This window comes from Channa argus, chromosome 23 (genome assembly GCF_033026475.1).
Source record: "Channa argus isolate prfri chromosome 23, Channa argus male v1.0, whole genome shotgun sequence".
NCBI lineage: Eukaryota > Metazoa > Chordata > Actinopteri > Anabantiformes > Channidae > Channa > Channa argus.
Window position 1 is genome coordinate 12697943 of NC_090219.1, and position 21115 is coordinate 12719057.

Consider the following 21115-nt stretch of genomic DNA (forward strand, 5'->3'; position numbering starts at 1 on the left):
GGAGGGAAAGTTGGAAAACAAGCAGTGCAAGTTAGCCCCTCCTGTTGAAAATGGACTAGTTGTAAAGTTTGTTTTTACCTTTGTGATTTTAGAGGCTGTATATTCTTTTGTTTCAATACATGTTTGAAGATCTGAGAGTTCAGTATGTAAATCACTGAAGATATCAGGAGCGAGTGAATATATTTTAATTTGAGCTCAGATTAATTCCTGACAAATGTTACAATCTACTATAATATAATAATTATTCAATCAAATGTTAGTGAAAAACAAACATTCCCCCACATCAGACTCAGAGCTCAAGTCTTCGCATGCATGAATCAGTATGTATTCAGATACAGTAACATAAATCATCACCAGAGTTGTAATGCTGATTCTATATTTGTTTCAGTCATTATACATTTTAATAATGCAACAAAGATGAAGTTTAAATGTGATGGTGCCATTATATCATGTGGGAATCTCCACAGTTCAGATGTTAAAAAAATAAACTTCTACCAGAAGGTGGCGACTCTGATTTTTGGATGACACCAGTTTCATACAACTCCCTGCTTCATATCTTATCCTGATTTTTCAGAAAAGTTAGATTGTTAGATTGAAAGTCTTCACGTCCAGTCAGCCTGGACGATAAAACTGTCTCAGTTCCTTTTGAGACCTACTGGTTCACAGTCAGTGGATATCAGCATTCTCATACTGATTAAGTCGAACACGGCAGTGGGACAGCAGCGGTGAAGGAACGGCAGCAGCCATCCAAACTTTCCGGGGGTGTACACGGATCTGGGATGGACGGACAGCAAAGCGTGACACATGTTGTCCACCACAGGACACAGGTCCTCTGTTACCTGCTGGGACATTTTGGATAGACGGCTGAGGAGAGACGAGATGTACTCGTCCCCATAGTCCTGTCTGGCCTCAGAGGAAATTCCTGAGAAGATCTCATCTCTGTAGCGACTCCTGTCGTCTTTGTTTCCAAAGATGTCTGAGAGTTAAAGAACATAGAGATGTGGATTTACTTCACAGGAAAGTACAAATACAAACTGCAGTTTTACAGTAACCTATGATAGTAATACAGCAGCTGCATTTTTTTTTCTGTATTACGTGGTCATAACGTGATCTGGACACTTTATCATCTTCACTGTTTCATTCTTACTGTAAAATGGAAAAAAATAGCACTTTCACCCATTATTTAAGTCTCCTTTACAACAGTATTCAGATCCTTTAACTCAGTTCTGTGTAGATCCTCTTTGTCAGTAATTACAAAACTGACTCTTCTTCGTTCTCTACAGGCTTCACTTACCTGGATCTGTTCTAGTCTTTGTCAGGTACTAGATTCACCCTACAGCCTCAAAAAATCTAAAACGTTTTAAATCAACTAAAACTAAATAGAAGACAAAAAAAAAAAAACGTAAAATTGGGAACTACAAAAAAAAAACTGCAAAAAAACTGCAAAATTTTAATCAGAATGATTAATACAAACCAGAAGTATTGAAAATACCACAATGTTGCAGGGGAGGGAGCAGCATTGACTTTTATCCACTACACAATGACTTTAAACAAAGAAAATCCACTTTCTGGAGCCTGAGCCCAGACCTGAATCCAGCAGAGAAGCCTGAAATGAGCTCAGAGGGTCACAGCAGATTGCATGCGGGTCTGATCCACAGCTACAGGAAGCTGCTTCAATGGTTCACTTACTTTTTCTCACCGCTGTTACCGGGTTGATACACGACTCGAGATGAATAAATGCATTAACTCATCAAGGATGTTTGAGTTCCTGAAAAATGATCATGTGCTGTGGTTCAGTGATCAACTTTATCAGAGCATCACTGTCCTAAGTCTCCACTCTGCCTGAACACTGCTGGACAATGTTGTCTACACAACTTTACAGGAAATGACATGGAAGGGACAACACTGCTCGGCCCTGATTGGACAGAACCAAGTCAAAACCAGTGTCATTAAGTAAAGTCCTAAGCAGTCATGGGTTTGAGCCACACTAACCCTGCTATGGGACTTACCTCAGCACCCCTCCCTACTTTGGGAAGATCGGATCACAACCTGGTTCATCTCCTGCCTGTGTACAAGCCCTTTGTGTGGAGACCAGCTGTCTCCCACACAATGAAAGACTGTTTTGAAACAACCGTGTGGGAGGAATTGTGCAACACACATGGGGAGGATATTGACAGTCTAACAGACTGTATAACGAACTGTATAACACTGTACCCACCGGGACTGGACGGGGCTTCTCCAACAATAAGCCATGGATAAACCCTGATATAAAGGCTCTCCTCAAGGAGAAGAAGAGAGCTTTTAAATCAGGAAACGAGGAGGAGCTTCTAATGACCAGAAGTGGGTGAATGACCTGAACCTATTCTTCAATAGATTTGATCAGCTGGCACCCAGTGTCCTCAGCACATGTTTGGTCTGAACTTGAAGCTGGGGAAAGTGCCGAAGCTGGGGAAAGTGGCAAAGCTGTGGAAGACATCCATTTTGGCACCAGTAACAAAGACATCTCACCCAAAAGCCTTTGGGGACTACAGACCAGTGGCGCTGAGCTCACGTCTGATAAAGAGGCTGGAGAGGCTGGTGCTTAACCCTCTGTGCCCACAGCCAATCATTGGACCCACTTCAGTTTGTCTACCAGCCACTTTCCAAGAATCTCGCGAAAGGCTTAATGAGACCTAAATAAATGTGAAAACTTCATTAGTATGCACCACATTCTTAACTACATATTTTAACTCTAAACCTCTACTAACCTGTAAATATGACATAAATACAGGGTCATGGCAATGCTGGCACCTGATGACCGTTTTAACTGGTTATACATGGTTACAGCCATCACAAACATTTAATAACTAAATCTGACGCAGTCCCACGATGCCACAGTGACTTGGTCATGTGTCAGTGTGAGCTGCATTCATGCAGGATCCAGTTAGTTCATGCTGAAATCCTCATGGTTCACAAATCTCTAAAGTCCATAATGTTAACAAAAGTAATGTGGATTGCTCAATTCGTCCCACACAGTTGTTTCAAAACAGTACTTCCAAGCCTCAACGGTCAATCTGTGTTATGTCACAGATTATTCATAAAGTTTAAATTCCGTATAATTTCACATGATGCATTTCTTTTAATGAACATTAGAAATAGAAATTGGTTTGGTTAGATATTAAGTGAAGAATATAAAAACCTTAGTTTGACAATGGAATGTTATCAGAAAATAAAATCTGCACCTCCTAGATGTTTGTCTGTTGTTTTAATACCTGTAAAGTCCCTGTAACACATCACATGTCTACACTTGCTGTAATTCCCATTGCAATGTGATCATCCGTGACTTACTTGTTCTGAAGCCTGCAGGTTGAATTAAGGTCACTTTAACGCCCCAAACCAATAACTCCAGCCTCAGGACTTCAGAGAAAACCTTCAGAGCTGCTTTTGAAGATCCATAGGCAGCAAGCGAGGGCATCGGCACATCACCTACAGAAGAAACCATCCACATTTCAAAGGTTAAAAACACAATATCCTCACGTTATTCTAAGAATGTTATTTCATCATTTCCACTTTATTCTCCTGGTAGTCCGTTACAAAATTCCGACTTTGTTTAAATAATGTTCCAACTTTATTTGTACTTTATTCCCTCAAAACTATATCTAGTGACTAATATCTAGAAGCTTTACATACATGTGTAGTGCAGAAAAAAGTACCATGTTTTCCCTTTGATGTCTATTGAATTATTGATGTCTATTCAAATTATTAATGAATAATTATAATTATTCATTAATAAAGTATGAATTACTATAAAAATGCAGTACCTAAAGTACAGGTACCTCAGAATTGTTCAGGTAACACTGAAACCACAGTCTGCTTAGAAATTGAGCCATTTGTAAATTGTTTTGTGTGTTTTTGGAGAAGGATCAGTAGTAAATTATAGCTTTAAATGGGATTTTGTAGTTTTCAACATATTTGGTTGACTCAGTAAATGTGACCCTCAGTCTCTCAGCTTCTCGGCCTGTACCTGCCAGGCTGGACACATTGACAATTCGCCCTCTGGACCTCCTCAGCAGAGGGAGGAAGACCTGACACATGGTGACGGCACCCAGAAAGTTGACCTCCATAAAGCGTCTGTACACAAAGAGTGGGTGGAGCTCTGCTTCCACGGGACAATGAAAGATTCCTGCGTTATTCACCAAACCCCACAAACCTGCAGGTACACAAGACAAGAAACCTGAGTGCACTGTGCTTTTCATGCCTCACTGGTTTTGATCTGGAGGAAGAGATTTGAGATGTGCCAGTCTGGTGAGGTAATGAATGCCATTGTGTTATTGTGCTTTAAGCTCACCTGCGTCTCCGACCTGCGCACAGATGTACCGCCGTGCTGTTTCTATCTGGGAGCTGTCGGTCACGTCCAGCTGCAGCACCTGCAGGTTTTCAGACCCTCGCTCTCTAAGCTGCTGAGCTCCAGCTCCGTTCACATCCAGCACACCTGCAAACACCTTCACTCTCATGTCGCTGAGCAGTATTGCCAGAGCATGACCGAAACCGGAGTCACACCCTGGGGGACAGAGAAAAACAGTGTGCTCAGCAACAGTGATGAAGCGTAGTCTCTGTCCTCCTACAGGACCTGGTCCTGATGCAGGACCTACTGCTCTGTACATCACACCGTAAACACAGGCTTTAACAAGCCGGCATCTGTGTATACAGCAATTAGCTGTGTTTACCTGCAGTAAATCAACCAGTCATCTTTAACGGTCATCTGATTACTGTAAGAATTTACTTAGAATTCATGGTGAGCGGGTAACTACAGGGAATCACACTTCTTGTTACTGGGGCAGTGTGGTGATGGCTTCTCTGCGCTGACATGGTTCTGTGGTAAAGTTGTGATCAGCAGGAACAGAGTCACTCACTCACAATACAATAATCAATATTGTATATAATACAATAATCAATATTGTATATTATACAATAATAATTGATAATCATAATACAATCTTGATCCCATACAGAAGAACTGATCTAAGTTTAGCTTAAAGTGGCTTTATCTGACTGACTGGGGCAATTAAGTTATTTGGACTCAGAGTTTGTTAGTTTTTGATATAAACTGAAGATGTTTAGATTTAATAAGATCAAAGAAAAAGAACACAGCACCCACTTGCATTAACACCACAAGTCAGACGATTCCTCTCCTGTTTAACATGGAGGAGACGTCGTCCATGATGTGCAAATGAGTTTCAGGTTGGGACTCGTCAGACCAGAGGACAGTTTCCATTTCACCTCAGTCCATTTTAAATGAGCTCAGGGTCAGAGAAGAGGTTCTGGGTCTGGTTTATATCTGTTCTTTGTGTGGTAGAGTTTTAATGTTTGTGGGTGCGGAGACAAGCTGTGTCCACCTACACTGGTTTTCAGAGGTTTTCCTGAGCAGTGATTTCACTACAGAATCCTGTCTGGTTTTAATGCAGTGGCCCAAACACTGTTCAGCACAGTTTTTTGTTCTTGTCCCACACAGCCAACTTTAAAGACATGTCACTGGTAACACATATATGAGCAAGTCTTTAAAAAATGTAACTCTAACATTGAATATATCTCTTCATACTATTAAAAATCAAAACTAGACTTTAAAAGTGGGCGCCTGTAGATCAGTTGGTAAGGCAGTCATCCACAGACCACAGTGTCAGTGGTTCAAGCCCCGCTCCCGGCTACATGTTGAGTGTCTTGGCCCTTGGCCAACCCAAGTTGCTCCCGGTGAGTCAGGTGAGCACCTTGTGTGGAAGCCACGGCTATCGGTGGTTGAGTGTGTGTGTGTATGGGAATGGGAATCAACATTGTAAAGCTCTTTAGATAAAAGTGCTATATAAGTTCAGACCTTTACTCACTGTGCACAGACAATACTTTTACTGCTGGAACTACAAGTACAGCCTTTTGTTTTTGCCTAGAGCAGACTCCTGCTAATTCCAGTAGAGGAATGTGGCCTCGAGGCCTTGATGCTGCAGTGTCAGCTGAGTTAGTACTTAGCTAGTACTAACTCAGCTTAGTTAGTGCATAGCTCAGGTGGCTCGAGGTGCTTATCGTTTCTTAAAACGTCTGTTTCCTGTTGTACCTGTCTGCAGCTTAGTGACACAGGCACAGGCCATAACCACCCTGATCTGTAGTAAACCTTCTCACAGGAGAGGGCAGCAGCGAGCATTCATTCATATTTCTCCACCAAAAACAGAAGAAAACATTGACAATTCTGATACTCCAGAAAATACTGAGAGATTGCCATACTGAGATGGTGGTTCTGCTGTGTCACGTTATTTACAAGCATGTGAAAAGTTCCCAGCAGAGTCCGCCTTGGTGGGAAAGGCATCTGATTCCTCCTCTCAGTCATGATTTCTCTCAGCATGTTGACAAATTGCTGCAGGAGCAGAAAAAAATCCCACAGTTGCACAGATTCAGTCCTTCAGCTTATGGAATAATTTGTTCACATGCTGCCCAGATGTTTGTCAGTCTCCTTCCTCCACAGTGTGAACAAAAACACTTGTCTTATTGTGTGTGTGTGTGGTTCTCACTGTAGCATTGGATCTTTGTCACTGTGCCTCACCACTTGACCTCTTATATGTATGACTGGACTCATTAGGATGCAGGTGTGTCCCAGTGTGACCCTGTGTGTCCGTCCTGATCTCACCTGTGATTAGCACAGCTCTGCTCTGCACCGGCAGCAGCTCAGGCCTCCTTGCCACCTCCCCTAGCAGACCGAGGCTGCAGCCGAGGAGGACCAACCCACAGAAAACTGGAGATTCTGTGAAATACAGACAGGCACCGACGAGGGCCACAGTGAGGGCCACAGGCCAGTGTCTGCCCTGGGCTCCGTCCTTAAGCTTCCGCAGCAAGGTGAAGATGTAAAGAGCTGCCGCCCCGACACAGAACCAGGTACAGATCTCCATTTTGACACAGTCTGAAATTGTCCTCATAGCGTGCTCTAAACTCAGAGGCACACCTGTCCTCCTGTTATAATCCTTTCTTTGTAAAACCTGTTGCTTGTCTGCAGGTAAAATAGTTTTCATTGTCAGAGGCAGGACTTAAACTTTTCCTCCTCCTCCCTCTTTCCTATTAATGAAGATTAAGATCACTCACTCTCACCTGACTTCATTCAGATGTTACTGTCTTTACAGGCTTTAACTTTTTTTTTTCAGCAGGAGGCTGTAAACCTGATCCTTAGCTGAGAACACTCTGAACAGTTTCAGGTACTTTTCTTCACCATTTCCATTTCATACTAAAAATAAAACCTAATTTACTGTATAAAAGCAGTATTGTGAGGAGTGCTCAGTGTCATTATCACAGTCGTACATGCTATGAAAGGTAAATAGTTTCAGAATACTTCTATGAGGAATTATTGACACGTTCATGTAATCATTACTTTGCAGTGAGTTGGTCTCTTACTAAGGTGTTGGTTCTGTACATTACAAAATGAAAATAGAAATGTTTTTAGTGCTGACACTTTGACAGTATCATACAATGATCATCCAACATGTTGTTTAATGAAACGAAGCAGCAAATCTTTACACTTGAACCTGGAGTCATAAAATATTTGCAGAAACCTCGTCTGTAAATGAACTGCTAAATTTTAATTATTAAACAAAATACTTTTTAGATATAGTGTTAGATTTGTACCCTGAGTACATTATAGTTACAAAGAAAACAACAAACTAATTATTAGGACAAACCAGGTGACTATCCAAATGACAGTGACTCCTTAGAGTTTATAAGCCAGTCTCTCTGAAGCAGCTTCAGACGAGAGGTGAAACGTTTTCTCAAAGTAAAAAGACGCGTGTAGAGTTAATACACAAGAAAATAACCTTAACTTTACTGTGACAACTTCACAGAAGTCAAGCAAAGTTTTCAGAGTAACGTCAAACTGAGGCTGAGAGTTGAAATTGAAGTTACAACAAATTTAACTTGTTTCCACCAACTTTTTTTATTCCTTGAGTGTGCACAGTGTGGCACTGTTGTACACAAGTACAATTACTCAAGTACTTCAGTGCAATTTTGAGGCACTTGTACTTGAGTATTTTCATGTAATGGTATTACTAGTTCTCAAGTCAGAATAAAAGCACAAAAGCCAAACAAAGTATAAAATTCACAGGCTACTCAGTGGTTTACTTAAAACCTTACTCCGTCATTACCAGCTGCAACACAAAACTGCAGTATGAAAATCCAGTTTTACTCTCAAAACAAGTCATTGATCATCAGTGTACAGTGCACCTGTAGCATCACCTATGACTTTTTAATTCAACACAAAACTGTTAATTATTAATCTGTTCCCACTGAAGGCATAGAATAAAACCAACTCTCCTATAGCCCTTATACAAAGTGTTTACAATGTGTAGGAGTCACTTTGTTTTCATTTCCTGCATCCAGCTTTAAAATCAGTTTAGTTTATCAGTTTATTTGGTTAAGTATTACCCACCTCATGTCTTATTGTTTTCCCTCTTTACCCGCTACTGTGCAGCTCCAACTGGTGAATTGGGTGCTATCTTAAGTATTTTCATTTTTAGTACTTCCACTACAATTTTATTACATTTTCCTTTCTGTAATAGTATTTGTACAGGGTGACTTTAGTTCATATTTCTGCATACTAAATGGTCTGCACTCATATAGCGCTTTCCTACCTGTTGGTACTCAAAGTGCTTCTTATTCACCCAGTCATTCAATCACACTGGGCACAACTAAGTTGGGTTTCAGTGTCTTCGACGTGTGACTGGAGGAGCTGGGTATCAAACAAACAACTGTATGATTGGTGGACGACCGCACTACCATCCTGCATCACAGTTGTTTAAATGGAAAATGTTCTGCACTTATATAGCGCTTTTCTACCTATTTGCACTCAGAGCGCTTTGCAGCTGGTATGCAGCTGGCCAACACTCACCCGGAGCAATTAAATTGGGGTTCAGCGACACTTCGACATGGGACCGGAGGAGCCGGAGATTGAACCAACAACTGAGATTGGTGGCTCTACCTTCCTGTCGTCCCCACTGTTTAGTTGGCTTAAAGTTGTTTTTCCCAAAATTAACAGCCATTGATACTTTTTTATCCCGTTATCTTGTGAGAACAGATAATTTATCAAAATGAGTCTCCTCTTCTGTATACAACCAACAGTTTATCTTCACTTTTCAGTTAGTCCGTCACAATCCAGATTGAGCCCAACCCAAAGATATTTGGGACGTCATAATAGAAATAATTTTATTCCCTTAATTACTGAAGTGCCCTGTAAAACAAGTTTAGAACTTAGAATTGTGACACTTTGCATCACTGAGTTTCAGTCTGTTTCTCACTGCTATGATACCCTACGGTCCCTAAATTGTCTTTTCTTCCCTGTACAACAAGAACATAACCCAGAGATTCAGTGACAGACAGGTCTTTTATTTTAAAGCTGGCAGTGCTGACTACATGGGGGGTGGGTGGGGGTCACCTACAGTAACATCTGCACATTTTACAGGAAAGTTATTCTGTCAGATTAAAGCAACATTAAGCTCAAACCAACAAAGTGCTTGTTCCCACAGCTCAGAAGACACGATGGAGGACGAGGGTGACCGATGAGGGTTCAGGCAAAGTTCTTCTTCAGGAAGTTGATGAGGCCGTTGGTGGACGAGTCATGGGACGACACTTCAGAATCGTCCTTCAGCTCCGGTTCGATCTTCTTTGCCAACTGCTTCCCCAGTTCAACGCTGTCACAAAAGTTTGGTAAATAAACACCAAATATACAGTATACTGCATTTATTTAAAAGGCTGATATACTGCACATATCAATTTTTCTACCCTGCTGTCAAGGTCAACAAAATGTAATTTTAGTGTCGGACAACCAGGACTTTTTAAACATTTTTCTATTCCTCTGAATAGAAACACTGAGCAGTTAATGCTGGGTTTTCTAAAGGAAATGCTGATTACTATTGGATGCATGCCCTCTTTTTGAAATGGCAAAATGTTAGACAGTTTTAATTCAACATAATATTTAAAGCAAATTCAGATGCAACTGTAATGCAGATGTTCAGTCAGAAATTAAAAGGTCTTTATTTTAAATTGGCACAAACCTGTGCACAGATCATCAGTATTTTTACTAAGTTATAGAATCAATGGCTACTTTGTTACTTCTGAAGGTAGGATTTCTACTTTTAGGTTGGGGTCAAGTTTGCTTCCCCTCACATTGAAATGGCATATGAGCAGATTATTTTACCTCAGCCAAAATTGACACCAAGACAAAAATTAAAATAAACAATGACCCCTGTGTCTGTTTAACACCGAAATTAAGTCAATTAGCAAACTCCATCTGCTGAGGAAGTCTTTGACAGATTGTTAAAAGGCTCCAGAAAAGGAGCCTGAGGAACATTCCTTATCGATAAAAGTATATTAAATGTGACTCACCCCCACTGGTCGTAGCTGTTGATGTTCCACATGATGCCCTGAACAAAGATCTTGTGCTCATACATGGCTGGGAAAAGAAAAAAAAAAGTTGATAACAGAGGTGAGCTACTTTGACGTTTCTAGCAAAAACATGATTTCTTTCAATGTGTTTATATTCAAATTTCTTTGTCAGCTCCTGTTTCCAGTACTTACCAACCAGAGCTCCAAGTATGAATGGGGTCAGCTTCCTGAAAACAATGGAGTTGCTCGGTTTGTTTCCTTGGAAAACCTGATGAGGAGAAGAAGAAGAAATCAGTTCTGTCACATTAATGTTTTTAAACTAGGTGAGTAAACAGCTGCAGCAACAGTAGAGAACATGATGTTTCCACATTAAATAAATAAATAATCATTAAGAATGATTCACTTTGTGAGGCAGCAGCTGCTCCAGAGCATCTCCTTTCAGGCCGCTGGCCTCCAGCTCTTTACGAGCCTCATCTGGATTTTTTCCCTTCATCAGTGCTTCGGTCTGAGCCAAGAAGTTGGCCACCAGGATCTAAAAGACAGAAACATCAGGAAACACGCTGCTGATTTCAACAATTAAGACATTTGGTTTACCAGGGACCAGATTTTTCTATGTTTTAGGCTTATGACCTGATTAACTTCTTTGTTAATTCAAGGCTTGGAGACATAAGGCAGCTCCAGTGACTAAATTTCCTCTCAGAAAGGAGCTAAAAAAAAAATAGCTGAAGCTCCTTTTCCACTGGAGCCAGTGGAACCAGTTCAGAACAGGCTGTAGTCTAGGAAAACTGGTTCCAGAGTAGCATCAGCCCTTTGCTGTCTTAGAACAAAGAACCAGTTCTGGCAAGGGTGGGGGTTATTGTGAAATTGAAGTTTTCTTCTTAAGGTACAAATTGATACATCACCCACATCAGGAGGTTAAGGTACATCAGGTGTGGATTTACCTTGTGGTGGAGGTTGTCTCTGATTGGATGCTGAGTCTGAGCAGGAATGAGGAAGTCAGCAGGAATCATTCGAGTGCCTGCAGAACAAAGAAGTGATTTCATCATAGACTGAAAAATTAACCATTATTAAATTAACCAGCAGAGTGCGGTGTAGGACCTTGGTGGATGAGCTGATAGAAGGCGTGCTGCCCATTGGTCCCTGGCTCCCCCCACACGATAGGTCCAGTGTGATAGTTCACACGGCTGCCATCTTTGGTGATGTACTTCCCATTGGACTCCATGTCTCCCTGAGGATCAAACACATGGACCGATAAGTCACAGGGTCAGTGTCTGTTGAAGTGGATACTTAACTAAGAAGTGAGTCTTAGGTCAACAGAACAAGACTACACACTGACCCAAAGTCATCGAGTCTAAATTGATCAGATCTTGGTCAGAATCATTAAGGAAAATGTTGAAGCCAAATGCCTTCTGTGAATCAGTGAGTAAAGGTTTGTTGTATTTCCTTTGCCATACTAAAGCAATGTAGATGTGATGGGGAATTTCTGAGATCCTTTTACTGTACTGCTCTGTTATTTGCCCCCCTCCTCACCTGCTGGAAGTAGGCAGCGAAGCGGTGCATATACTGGTCATAGGGCAGCATGGCGTGAGTCTCAGACTGGAAGAAGTTTATGTACCAGACTCCCAGAACAGCTAGGAGAACAGGAAGGTTCTGCTCTAGGGGGGTGCTCCGGAAATGGTTGTCCTGCAGCGGGGAATCAATACGATCAATAATAAAAAATTAAAAAGGGGGCGGGGGGGATTAAACAAGAGAAAAGAGCTAAAGACAAACAAATTTTTCAGAACTTCACTGAATGTGATGGTCCACTACAATCAGTTTATTGTTCTCATGGGGAAATATCCTTTTCCGTCTCACTATTTGTGTTTAAAATGTTTCTGCAAATTACATCTGATCCCACATGCGTTGTGTTTTCTCTATCTCTCTCTCTCTCTCTCTCTCTCTCTCTCTCTCTCTCTATCTCTCTCTCTATATCTCTCTCTATATCTCTCTCTCTCTCTATATATCTCTCTCTATATATCTCTCTCTATATCTATCTCTATCTCTATCTCTATCTATATCTATATATACATATACATACATACATACATACACACACATACACACATTTGAAACACAAAAATATTGAGGAGAAGAAAGGGATACAACTGGTTCCTGTCACCAACAGTTTCCTGAAACTTTTCACCTTCCAACACAGCCTCAGACATTGGGTTGACATTAGGAAAGGTTTTTGTGCTTTAAGCACACAGAACAATGTCAATATTTTAGCGTTTACCGAGTGAAATTCACTTTTGTTCTAGTGCAGACGTGAAGCAACATGACCTGAACTCAGTCAAACCACAACTGATAAAAAAAAAAAAAAAGGGGAGGGGGGGGCTAAATTCAACAGATTGATTAAATATGTTCTCCTACCATCCAGTGAGCTCCTGCAAGTAGCTGCTCGAAGTTTTCAAAGCCTGGAAGAGGAAAGAGACAAGTCAGATGTGTCTGCAATAGGTAAAAACACCAACTCAATTTCAAAGCAATCACCAGTTTTCTTATTAAACTTATTTTTAAAATCATTTTTTCTAAGAGGCATTAAATGAACATCATCAAAACATCTGAACACATTTACAAAGCAGAATATTAAAACCCAGAGCTGTCCCCTTAAAGCCCTAAATTGTAAAAAATCTTATGCGATTTGTGTTTGTGGACATTCATTCATTCAGCATGGCCATATGAGATAATGTCCAAAGCACAGACAAAAATTTGTTTTAGTTAAAATAGCCATTCTGAAGGAAGCCTGGATACTGACAGTTCGATATGTGGCTGAGTCATATATTTTCCGTTTCATCCTCTTTTTAGTCTGGAAATAAGTTAAATCATTGAGTTAAAAACCGTGTGTGTGTGTATGTATGTATGTGTATGTGTATATATATATATATATATATATATATATATATATATATATATATATATATATATATATATATATATATATATATATATATATATATATATATATATATATATATATATATATATATATATATATATATATATATATATATATATATATATATATATATATATATATATATATATATATATATATATATATATATAGAGAGAGAGAGAGAGTATTCCAGTTTTCTTAAGCTTTGTTTTTTTGTCAAATTTCTGATTAGGCTGAAATTACACATCTTGTATCAACCGAGGTAGAACTCGAGAAATTAAACAATTCACATTTGAAGCAAAAAATGGCAAAAATGAGGTTTGTCTGCTTTTTCTTATTGAATGAAAGATTTTTAGTTATTGGCCAAGATGGAACTTGGCTGTGGAACTTTTATCAGGTATTGTTTTCTGAGATGGAGAAATTATTAAATAAATCTGTAGATTTACAGCTTAACAAACCCACAGAACGAGAGCTGATAGAGTAAAAGTAAAGGTCAGGATCAGTACCTATGTGCAGAGCAATAGACAGACCGATGGCCGACCACAGCGAATAACGGCCTCCAACCCACTGAAACATGACATCACACAGTCAGTCCACCAATCATCATCAGTACAATAATCATCATCAATAACTGGTTCACCAAGCTGGCTGACAAGCTGCTGGTGTTAGCTCATCATTACCATCGTCAGACTAACTTACATCCCAGAATTCAAACATGTTGGCCGTGTCGATGCCAAAGTCCTTCACTTTAGCCTGAGAAGAAGAACAGCATGTCAACATGTAGACAGATCATTTATTTATAGAACCCCACAGGCGATAGCAGAGCTGCGTTATTAAATGTACTTAAAATATCAAACTTAACTAGTAACATCTGCTAGAAAGTAAATTCAAAGCTGATGGAGACTCTGGGTTAAATCGTGAAACTTGGAATCAGTCTCAGAGAGAGGAATAAGAACTTACTGCATTGGTGGACAGAGCCACAAAGTGTTTCGCGACAGCAGATTTCTGTGGAGGAAGATGGAAATATAATGAGCCACTTGTGCTCATTATAACTAAGATGTGTGTCCTCCTAGTACTTTAAAACTACTGCATTTTGTTTTCCTGTTGAATGTGCAAAGCTGCTCCCACTCACATCTTTGGCTTTCTGCAGAAACCAGTCTCTGGCAGACTCAGCATTGGTGATGGTCTCCTGGGTGGTGAACGTCTTTAAAAAAGGTTCAATATGACAGAGTGAGTCCAGAGACAACACTGAGAAACACATCAGCTGTCCTCAGTGACATAACAAGTCATGTGTGCATGAAACTAGATTGTAATACAGATCAATCTCAGGGCTCTGAGGATTTCTGGTTGGTATTTAGAGCCCTGACAGACTTGCGTTTGTTTTGTAAAAAAGCCAAATGAAGCTCCACTTAGAAATGAGCGCAACTGATAACTGATCTGATGCAGTCTAAGGTGCAGCAGGGATGTGTGTACACGCCCATCTGTGGATGAGCTCAAAGAACAGACATCAAACAATGAGCATCAGTTAAAGCTGCTGTAAGGTCCTGACCTTGGATGCGATGATGAAGAGCGTGGTCTCTGCGTTGAGCTGAGCAAGGGTCTTGGCCAGATGAGTCCCGTCGATGTTGGAGACAAACCAAACATTTGGTCCCCCTGCAGAGTACGGCTTTAGAGCCTCAGTCACCATCAGAGGGCCCTGAAGCCAACACAGCAGCCGTTACACAAGTTTAAAGACAATGAGCAGCATCTGTGATCAAACATTTGATCAGAGTTACAGCTTCACGTCCGCTACAGAGTGGATGGTAACTCCCTCCGACTTTTTTGTATGAACAGACCCTCCACTCAGGGTCCATTTACTCAGAGTAAGTGGTGTTACACTGTAATCTGACCTACGGCCGAGCAACAACCGGTTGCATCTTTTTATCATTATTGTGTGTTGTTGACAGGTGCTGTGTCAGACAGAAAGTCTGTAACACTATCAGACCCATAAAACACAGCTTCATGCAAGAACTCTGAAAGATCTGGGGCTTCAGTGCAAGACTCACCAGGTCTGATCCTCCGATGCCAATGTTCACAACATCTGTGACGCTCTTCCCACTGAAGCCTTTCCACTCTCCACTGCGAACTTTCTAGAAACAACATAAACATCACGAGCTTCATGTTGAATCTATGGAGGGAAAAACAATAACTTAAAACTCCAACATCTCTCTCTCACACACAGACACAGCTTACATGACAGAAGGTCTTCATTTTGTCCAGCACCCTGTTGACCTCCGGCATTACGTCTTTACCGTCGACAAGGATTGGCGTGTTGGAACGATTCCTCAGAGCCACGTGGAGCACGGCACGACCCTGAAGAAACACTTGTTACTCATGAAGCAGCAGCAGCAAGGTGCAGTTACAGTATTTCCTTACACTTTGCTCCTGCTACCATTACATCATGCTAATTGATGATGCACTAAAATGCAAGATCAGGAACACCACTGTAGATGTTGATACACATTTCCATTCATACACGTTACCAAAAAAAAAAAAAAAAAAGTGTTACCTTTCTGCTCTTTCACCTGATTCCTGTACAAAGCTGAAATCAGTCACTATATTATTTGGCCTTCTTTCAATCAGTCAGAAAGAAAGAAGGACATAACATCAGTAAATTAGAAAAACAATCATATCGCAGATTTTAACTGTAAAGTGACAGAAAATGCTGCTTTCTGACTTTTCTTGTTGGCTGTGCACATTGTGCTGCAGACAGATTTAGACTTTTAAGAGGAACTTTGTGCTTTTTAGATTTTTCATTTTTAGACTAAAATGAAGCGGCATGGCCCTGTTAATAATCTCTCCTTTCATTCAGTCTTTCACTCAACTGTGTGTTCCCATCTGCAGCCTTTTGTTACGCACATGCACAGTTAGAGACAGACAATTAGAAAGCTGGTTATGCTTAGACATGGCATACAAATATGCACGCCTACAGAAATCTACCTGGGGAAAACAGGTTTTCCTAATCCCCTACCCCAATTTTGGAAACCAGCTTACAACTTACATTAACTTAAACTGAACATTTTAAAATAGAAAAAGAATCTAAACACTTTTGGGCACTTGACACAATTTTCTGATCTGCAGATTCATTAGCAGCTGTAGCTCAGTCAGTGGTTTGATCCCCAGTCCCAGCTACATGCTGAAGTGAAAGACACCAAAACCCATGTTGCTCCTGGTGGGTCAAGCACCTTGCATGGCAGCCACCACCATCAGTGTGAGTGTGTGTGTGAATGGATGAATGAGAAGCAACGTTGTAAAGTGCTTTGGATAAGAGTGCTATATAAGCAGCCATTTACAATTAACTAATCTGGAGCTGAAACTGAGATGAGATCATCTAAATCAGTTCACAAGATGAAAGAATCAGTTCATGTGATAATTTTCTTCTTTCCTTCTTTGTCTTCAAACTGCAAAGTCACTGATGAGGCTGTTACACAATATTGTTGCATCATGACTTTGTAAGAAGGGAGGTTCCCCGATCTCTCACACACACACACACACACACACACACACAGTCAGTTTTAATGTTCAGGAAGCTGCAGGAAAGCTCTGCTCCCTGCATTAATATAAAGTAGGATTGAAGAGTCAAAATAATGCAGCTGAAACAATAAGGAGACTGATTACAGGAGCAACATGGGGTTCAGTTATAGAGGCACAAAAATGGTGGAAATGTTTTGGAAATTAAAAAAATAAAAATAAAAAAAAGGTGTGTGAGGCCTTTCTGAACCAAACTAAGGTTAATGACCTTATGGTGATCTATTATTTAATTCACACTTTCACTTGCATCTGTTGTACCTCAGTGAAGTTGATCTTCTCTCCAGAAAACATCTTCTCTCTAGCCTCCTCCACCCCCCTGGACTTGGCCTGTGGACATAAGAGGAAACTTCACAGCTCAGATCTTATTACAAGTATGAGAGCCTGACAAAACTAGTCTTTCTTCAGCTTTATGGTTAGTGTTTCCACTTTTCACTGCAGGACAAAACCAACAGATGTCTGATGGTGGGGCAAGATACCAGATTTCTCTTTCAAAATAAAATTGCTGCAACCTTCCTGTTTCACTGTATCCTTGAGCAACAGAGTCAAGATCAGGGCTTGTATTTACCAGCATCTCAGAGTAGAAAGTGTAACTGGACAAAAATTCTACTTTTATGACTAGAAGGCAGAGTAATTTATCACCACCCCAACTGAGGAAATGTCCTCTCAGACTGGCAGAGATGTTTCTAACTCTAAGATCATTGAAGAGTTTGTGACAGCACTTTGCTCTTACAGCTTTAGAGAATAAACACATAGATTCATTCCTCATCGTTTGGGGTCAAAGCTGCATTTATACAAACCTGATTTAAGTGGAAATTATGAGCTTTCAGTAGATCTCCCATTAAGATTTATGTGAATGTAATCACAGTAAGCAGGTTTCTATTTTCATGACAACTCAGCTACAGGAATAGCAGGTTCGTTTAGAGCCAGAGAATCCATAAACATATCATTCCCAGTCTATTTTGGCTCTGTCCAGAATAAAACCGTTTTTGAAACCGTTAAAAAATGATTTTTAAAAACATCTGGAGTGTGTAAGTTTGAAACCACCAGGCAGGATCCGAATTTCACAGCTAAGAAGCCAAATTTGCCCGTTCCTTGATTAATTGCTCTGCTAGTTTTGTGATGAAGCCATAACTCAAAAGTCTGCTTGCAGTAAACACAAAAAGTGGAACTGGAAACCATAATTGTTTCTACTTCACTTGTTTTCTGTGGCATCATGGTCATCGATCAACAGAAGGAGAATCACCGCTTTTATTGTGGAGATAAACCCAAACTACCTGAAACAGCAGAACCTCCCCATGTAGGCATGGTCTCAGTCAAAAGCTAATAAAATGTAGATTCACTAGCATATTTCCACTTCAGCAAGACCTCCTGCAGCTGTCCAAATGTCAGGCCAAGTGAGAGTCTCTTTAATGAGTTAGGAGGGATGAGGTAGCCGATAACAGGATTGTTGTATTAGTGCTAAACTCTTAGGGCCTATTTCCTGCTCTGAAATGCAGATAAACTCGAACCCAGATTTCAATTGTAACTACATCTGGGCAGGACACCAGTACACAGAGACACTCGATGTGTTCAGTGACACAGGGATTTTCAGCTCTGGTTCTCAAGGATCCCAGCACTGCTTGTTATCAAACTATCCCTGCCCTACAGACCTCTGATTACCTGGATCAGGTGGAAAAGATACCAAATCACTTTGTCCTTCTCCCACTGTCTTAAATGGCATCTTCCAGCTTCTGACCGACTGAACTCCTGATCCAGGTAGTCAGGAGTGGACAGAGCAGGGATATTTCTAAAAGACAAGCAGAGCAGGGGTCCTTGGCGACCAGAATTGAGAACCCCTGCACTGACTGAGACTCTGGGAGTGGTAGGTATGGGGGTTTACCAAGGTAAGCAGCATGTCCATGACATCCTGGTTGATGAGGTTCTTTGAATAGTCCAGTAGGATGTCTCCATCACCTGTCTCTTGGACCTTACTGTGAAACACATGCAAATTTAATATATGAAAAAGAAGAAGAAAAGAAAATTATACAAAGTAGTTTTTTTAACTATTAGCTTTCAGATTCTTTACACCGTTCAACTTTTATAATTTTGTAAATGTGATTTATAATTACTGATGCATTAATCTGTTCATTTTTATGTTGCAGTTGATGGAGCCGATTAAAAATGACAGTATACAGTTTTTCTGATCATATTTTGAATCTAATAGTTATACTATGAATTACATTACAGGAAGCTTCTGAATTATTCAGACTGAATTCAGTAATTACTTATTATTATATTTTCATTTAGTTGTATTATTCTAAAACATGCATTGTTTTCAGAGTGTCATCACGATGAAAACTGCAGCATCAGTAGTTGTAGTGGTACTGTGCGAGAACCCGATGCCCTGCTCGGTCTGACTGAAGCTGTGCAGCGTCGCACGTAGCCACCGGCTTTGAAAGTCCTCCATTACCGCAGACATCGACCTACAGTCTGACTCATCCATCTTAAAACATCAAACTGAGATTATAACGAGCTATTTAAAATGTAAACTCATTCCTTCCAACACACGATGGGGTTTGACGGGACACAGCAGAACTGTTTCATGTATCACCCTGTGTTCATTATCCGCCACACAGTCTTGCGAACGCGTTAGCATCACGGCAGTTAACCAGCTCTTAACCAGCAGTGTGCCCGCAATTAATGCTCAGGAGGAGTTGTTTAGGTCGAGAACTTGACGGAGATCATTTATACAACATGTTTATTTGCGTCAGCTTAAAATACCGTCTCTGTCGCTTATATTAAATATCGTGAAACCTTCAGACTTGGAGGAAAATTTGTGTTTAAATTGTGCAGAAGACCAATTTAAAACCATATCTGGTGTGAATCAATGATATTCAGGGAGTTAAACGTTCAAAATAAGTATTATAGTCCTTAATGCAGTTATCTTAATAACTAGCATTGTTCTTTTAATTAAATTCAATTGTAAAAGGATGAAATAAAGAACTGGTGGCATTGCTTTCAGTCCGGAAATGTCACCGGAGCTAACGTTAGCCGTCCGATGATGGATGCAGCCACATAAGCTGGCTATATCTACCACTAGCCATGTCGTTCTCTGGCCGCTACTTTAAGGCCTGTCGCCGATTTTCACTGATTAACGGGCTACAGGTGAACGGTTCTACCGGACGGTGAGAGCGGCTCCTGTCACGTTTCCAGTCAGAGAAAGTTAAGGTGAAAGTACAGACATGATGTGGTGACCTTCAGACTTATCACGCCCACCTCTACCTCCCCACTGCCGTCATTTCACGTGAAAATGATTCATTGTAACGTTATGATCCGCGGTACCATCTCCGGTGTTTGTGCTCGTTTTCCCGACCTGAACTTGTTGAATCGGTCCTTATCCGACTCGAACATCTCCCTCATGTTAAGACTCCCGGCGTTGGCTTTGTACCACTGCTCCAGCTTCTGGTAGTTGGGGTCGCTGGTTAGAGCCATGGTGCCGTCACTGGTTCCGATACTGGTCCCGGTATACTTAGTCAACCTCCGAGGTGATAGCTGGCCTCCGGTCTCGGTGCTGCAGAGGAGAGAAGAAGAAGCTGGAGCAGCCGCAGAGACGCCTTGACACGCGCAGAACCGTTGACAGCGCAGGCCTCGCCCCGCCTCCGCAGCAGCTCCGCCCAAACCCGGAAACGGTCACAGGTGCTGAGGTAAAAGTTTTGTAAACTAAAGTGTTTTTATTATTAATGGTGCAAACATCATATGCCTCAGTAATTGCTATTTAATGACCTTTGACATCAGCTCATAGTGCAGATACGACAGTATGTGTGTGTGTTGGCAGCGCTTTGGTTGAGAAAACTAACACTCTGTGTTTTATTTTATTATAGGACACAACTATACATGACTTTTGAACTTTTTTACTGTTTCAGTCAATTTAAAACAACAAAATAATAACTGAATTAGTATTTAACATCATCCCTTATTATTGTTAATATTTTCAGGACAGTGACGTCAAACTGTTATATGCAGACAATTATCTTTTTTTTTTACAAGAATAATAACTGGTACTATTAGTAACACGTCTCTGATTTCAGACGGTTTTTAATTACACTGCTTCTTTTCTCCATATTTTCAAGCTGAGTGATAGAAAATCAATGAATGTGTTTTATCTGCAGTTTTTACAGAGAAACGTCAGGTTGGGACTGATCCAACGTGTAAGCTGACTGTTAGTTTACAGTAAGATTACATCTCATTTTA

At 40.6% G+C, this 21115-nt stretch overlaps 2 protein-coding genes across 3 annotated transcripts; both read right to left on the minus strand.

The window, feature by feature from the left end:
- Positions 1-169: 169 nt before the first annotated feature.
- On the minus strand, positions 170-6999 carry hsd17b2 (hydroxysteroid (17-beta) dehydrogenase 2). 2 transcript variants are annotated; one of them, XM_067493519.1, is made up of 6 exons: positions 6650-6772; positions 6250-6379; positions 4328-4540; positions 4004-4189; positions 3328-3465; positions 170-976 (listed from the first exon to the last, which is right to left on the minus strand). In XM_067493519.1, the coding sequence occupies exons 2-6, from the start codon at positions 6365-6367 to the stop codon at positions 636-638; spliced, it is 996 nt and encodes a 331-aa protein (XP_067349620.1). In that variant the 5' UTR covers positions 6368-6379; positions 6650-6772; the 3' UTR covers positions 170-635. The 2 variants fall into 2 exon arrangements, with proteins under 2 accessions (XP_067349620.1, XP_067349619.1); XM_067493518.1 differs by lacking the exon at positions 6250-6379 and having other exon boundaries at positions 6650-6999.
- Positions 7000-9363: 2364 nt separating this feature from the next.
- Positions 9364-20511, minus strand: gpia (glucose-6-phosphate isomerase a). Its single transcript, XM_067493154.1, has 18 exons — positions 20238-20511; positions 18765-18855; positions 17144-17212; positions 15548-15667; positions 15361-15444; positions 14865-15011; positions 14448-14519; positions 14276-14320; positions 14015-14068; positions 13822-13882; positions 12793-12836; positions 11914-12066; positions 11482-11611; positions 11325-11401; positions 10787-10915; positions 10576-10651; positions 10384-10450; positions 9364-9689 (listed from the first exon to the last, which is right to left on the minus strand). Exons 1-18 carry the CDS (start codon positions 20354-20356, stop codon positions 9566-9568), a joined length of 1662 nt encoding a protein of 553 aa, XP_067349255.1. The 5' UTR covers positions 20357-20511; the 3' UTR covers positions 9364-9565.
- Positions 20512-21115: the final 604 nt, after the last annotated feature.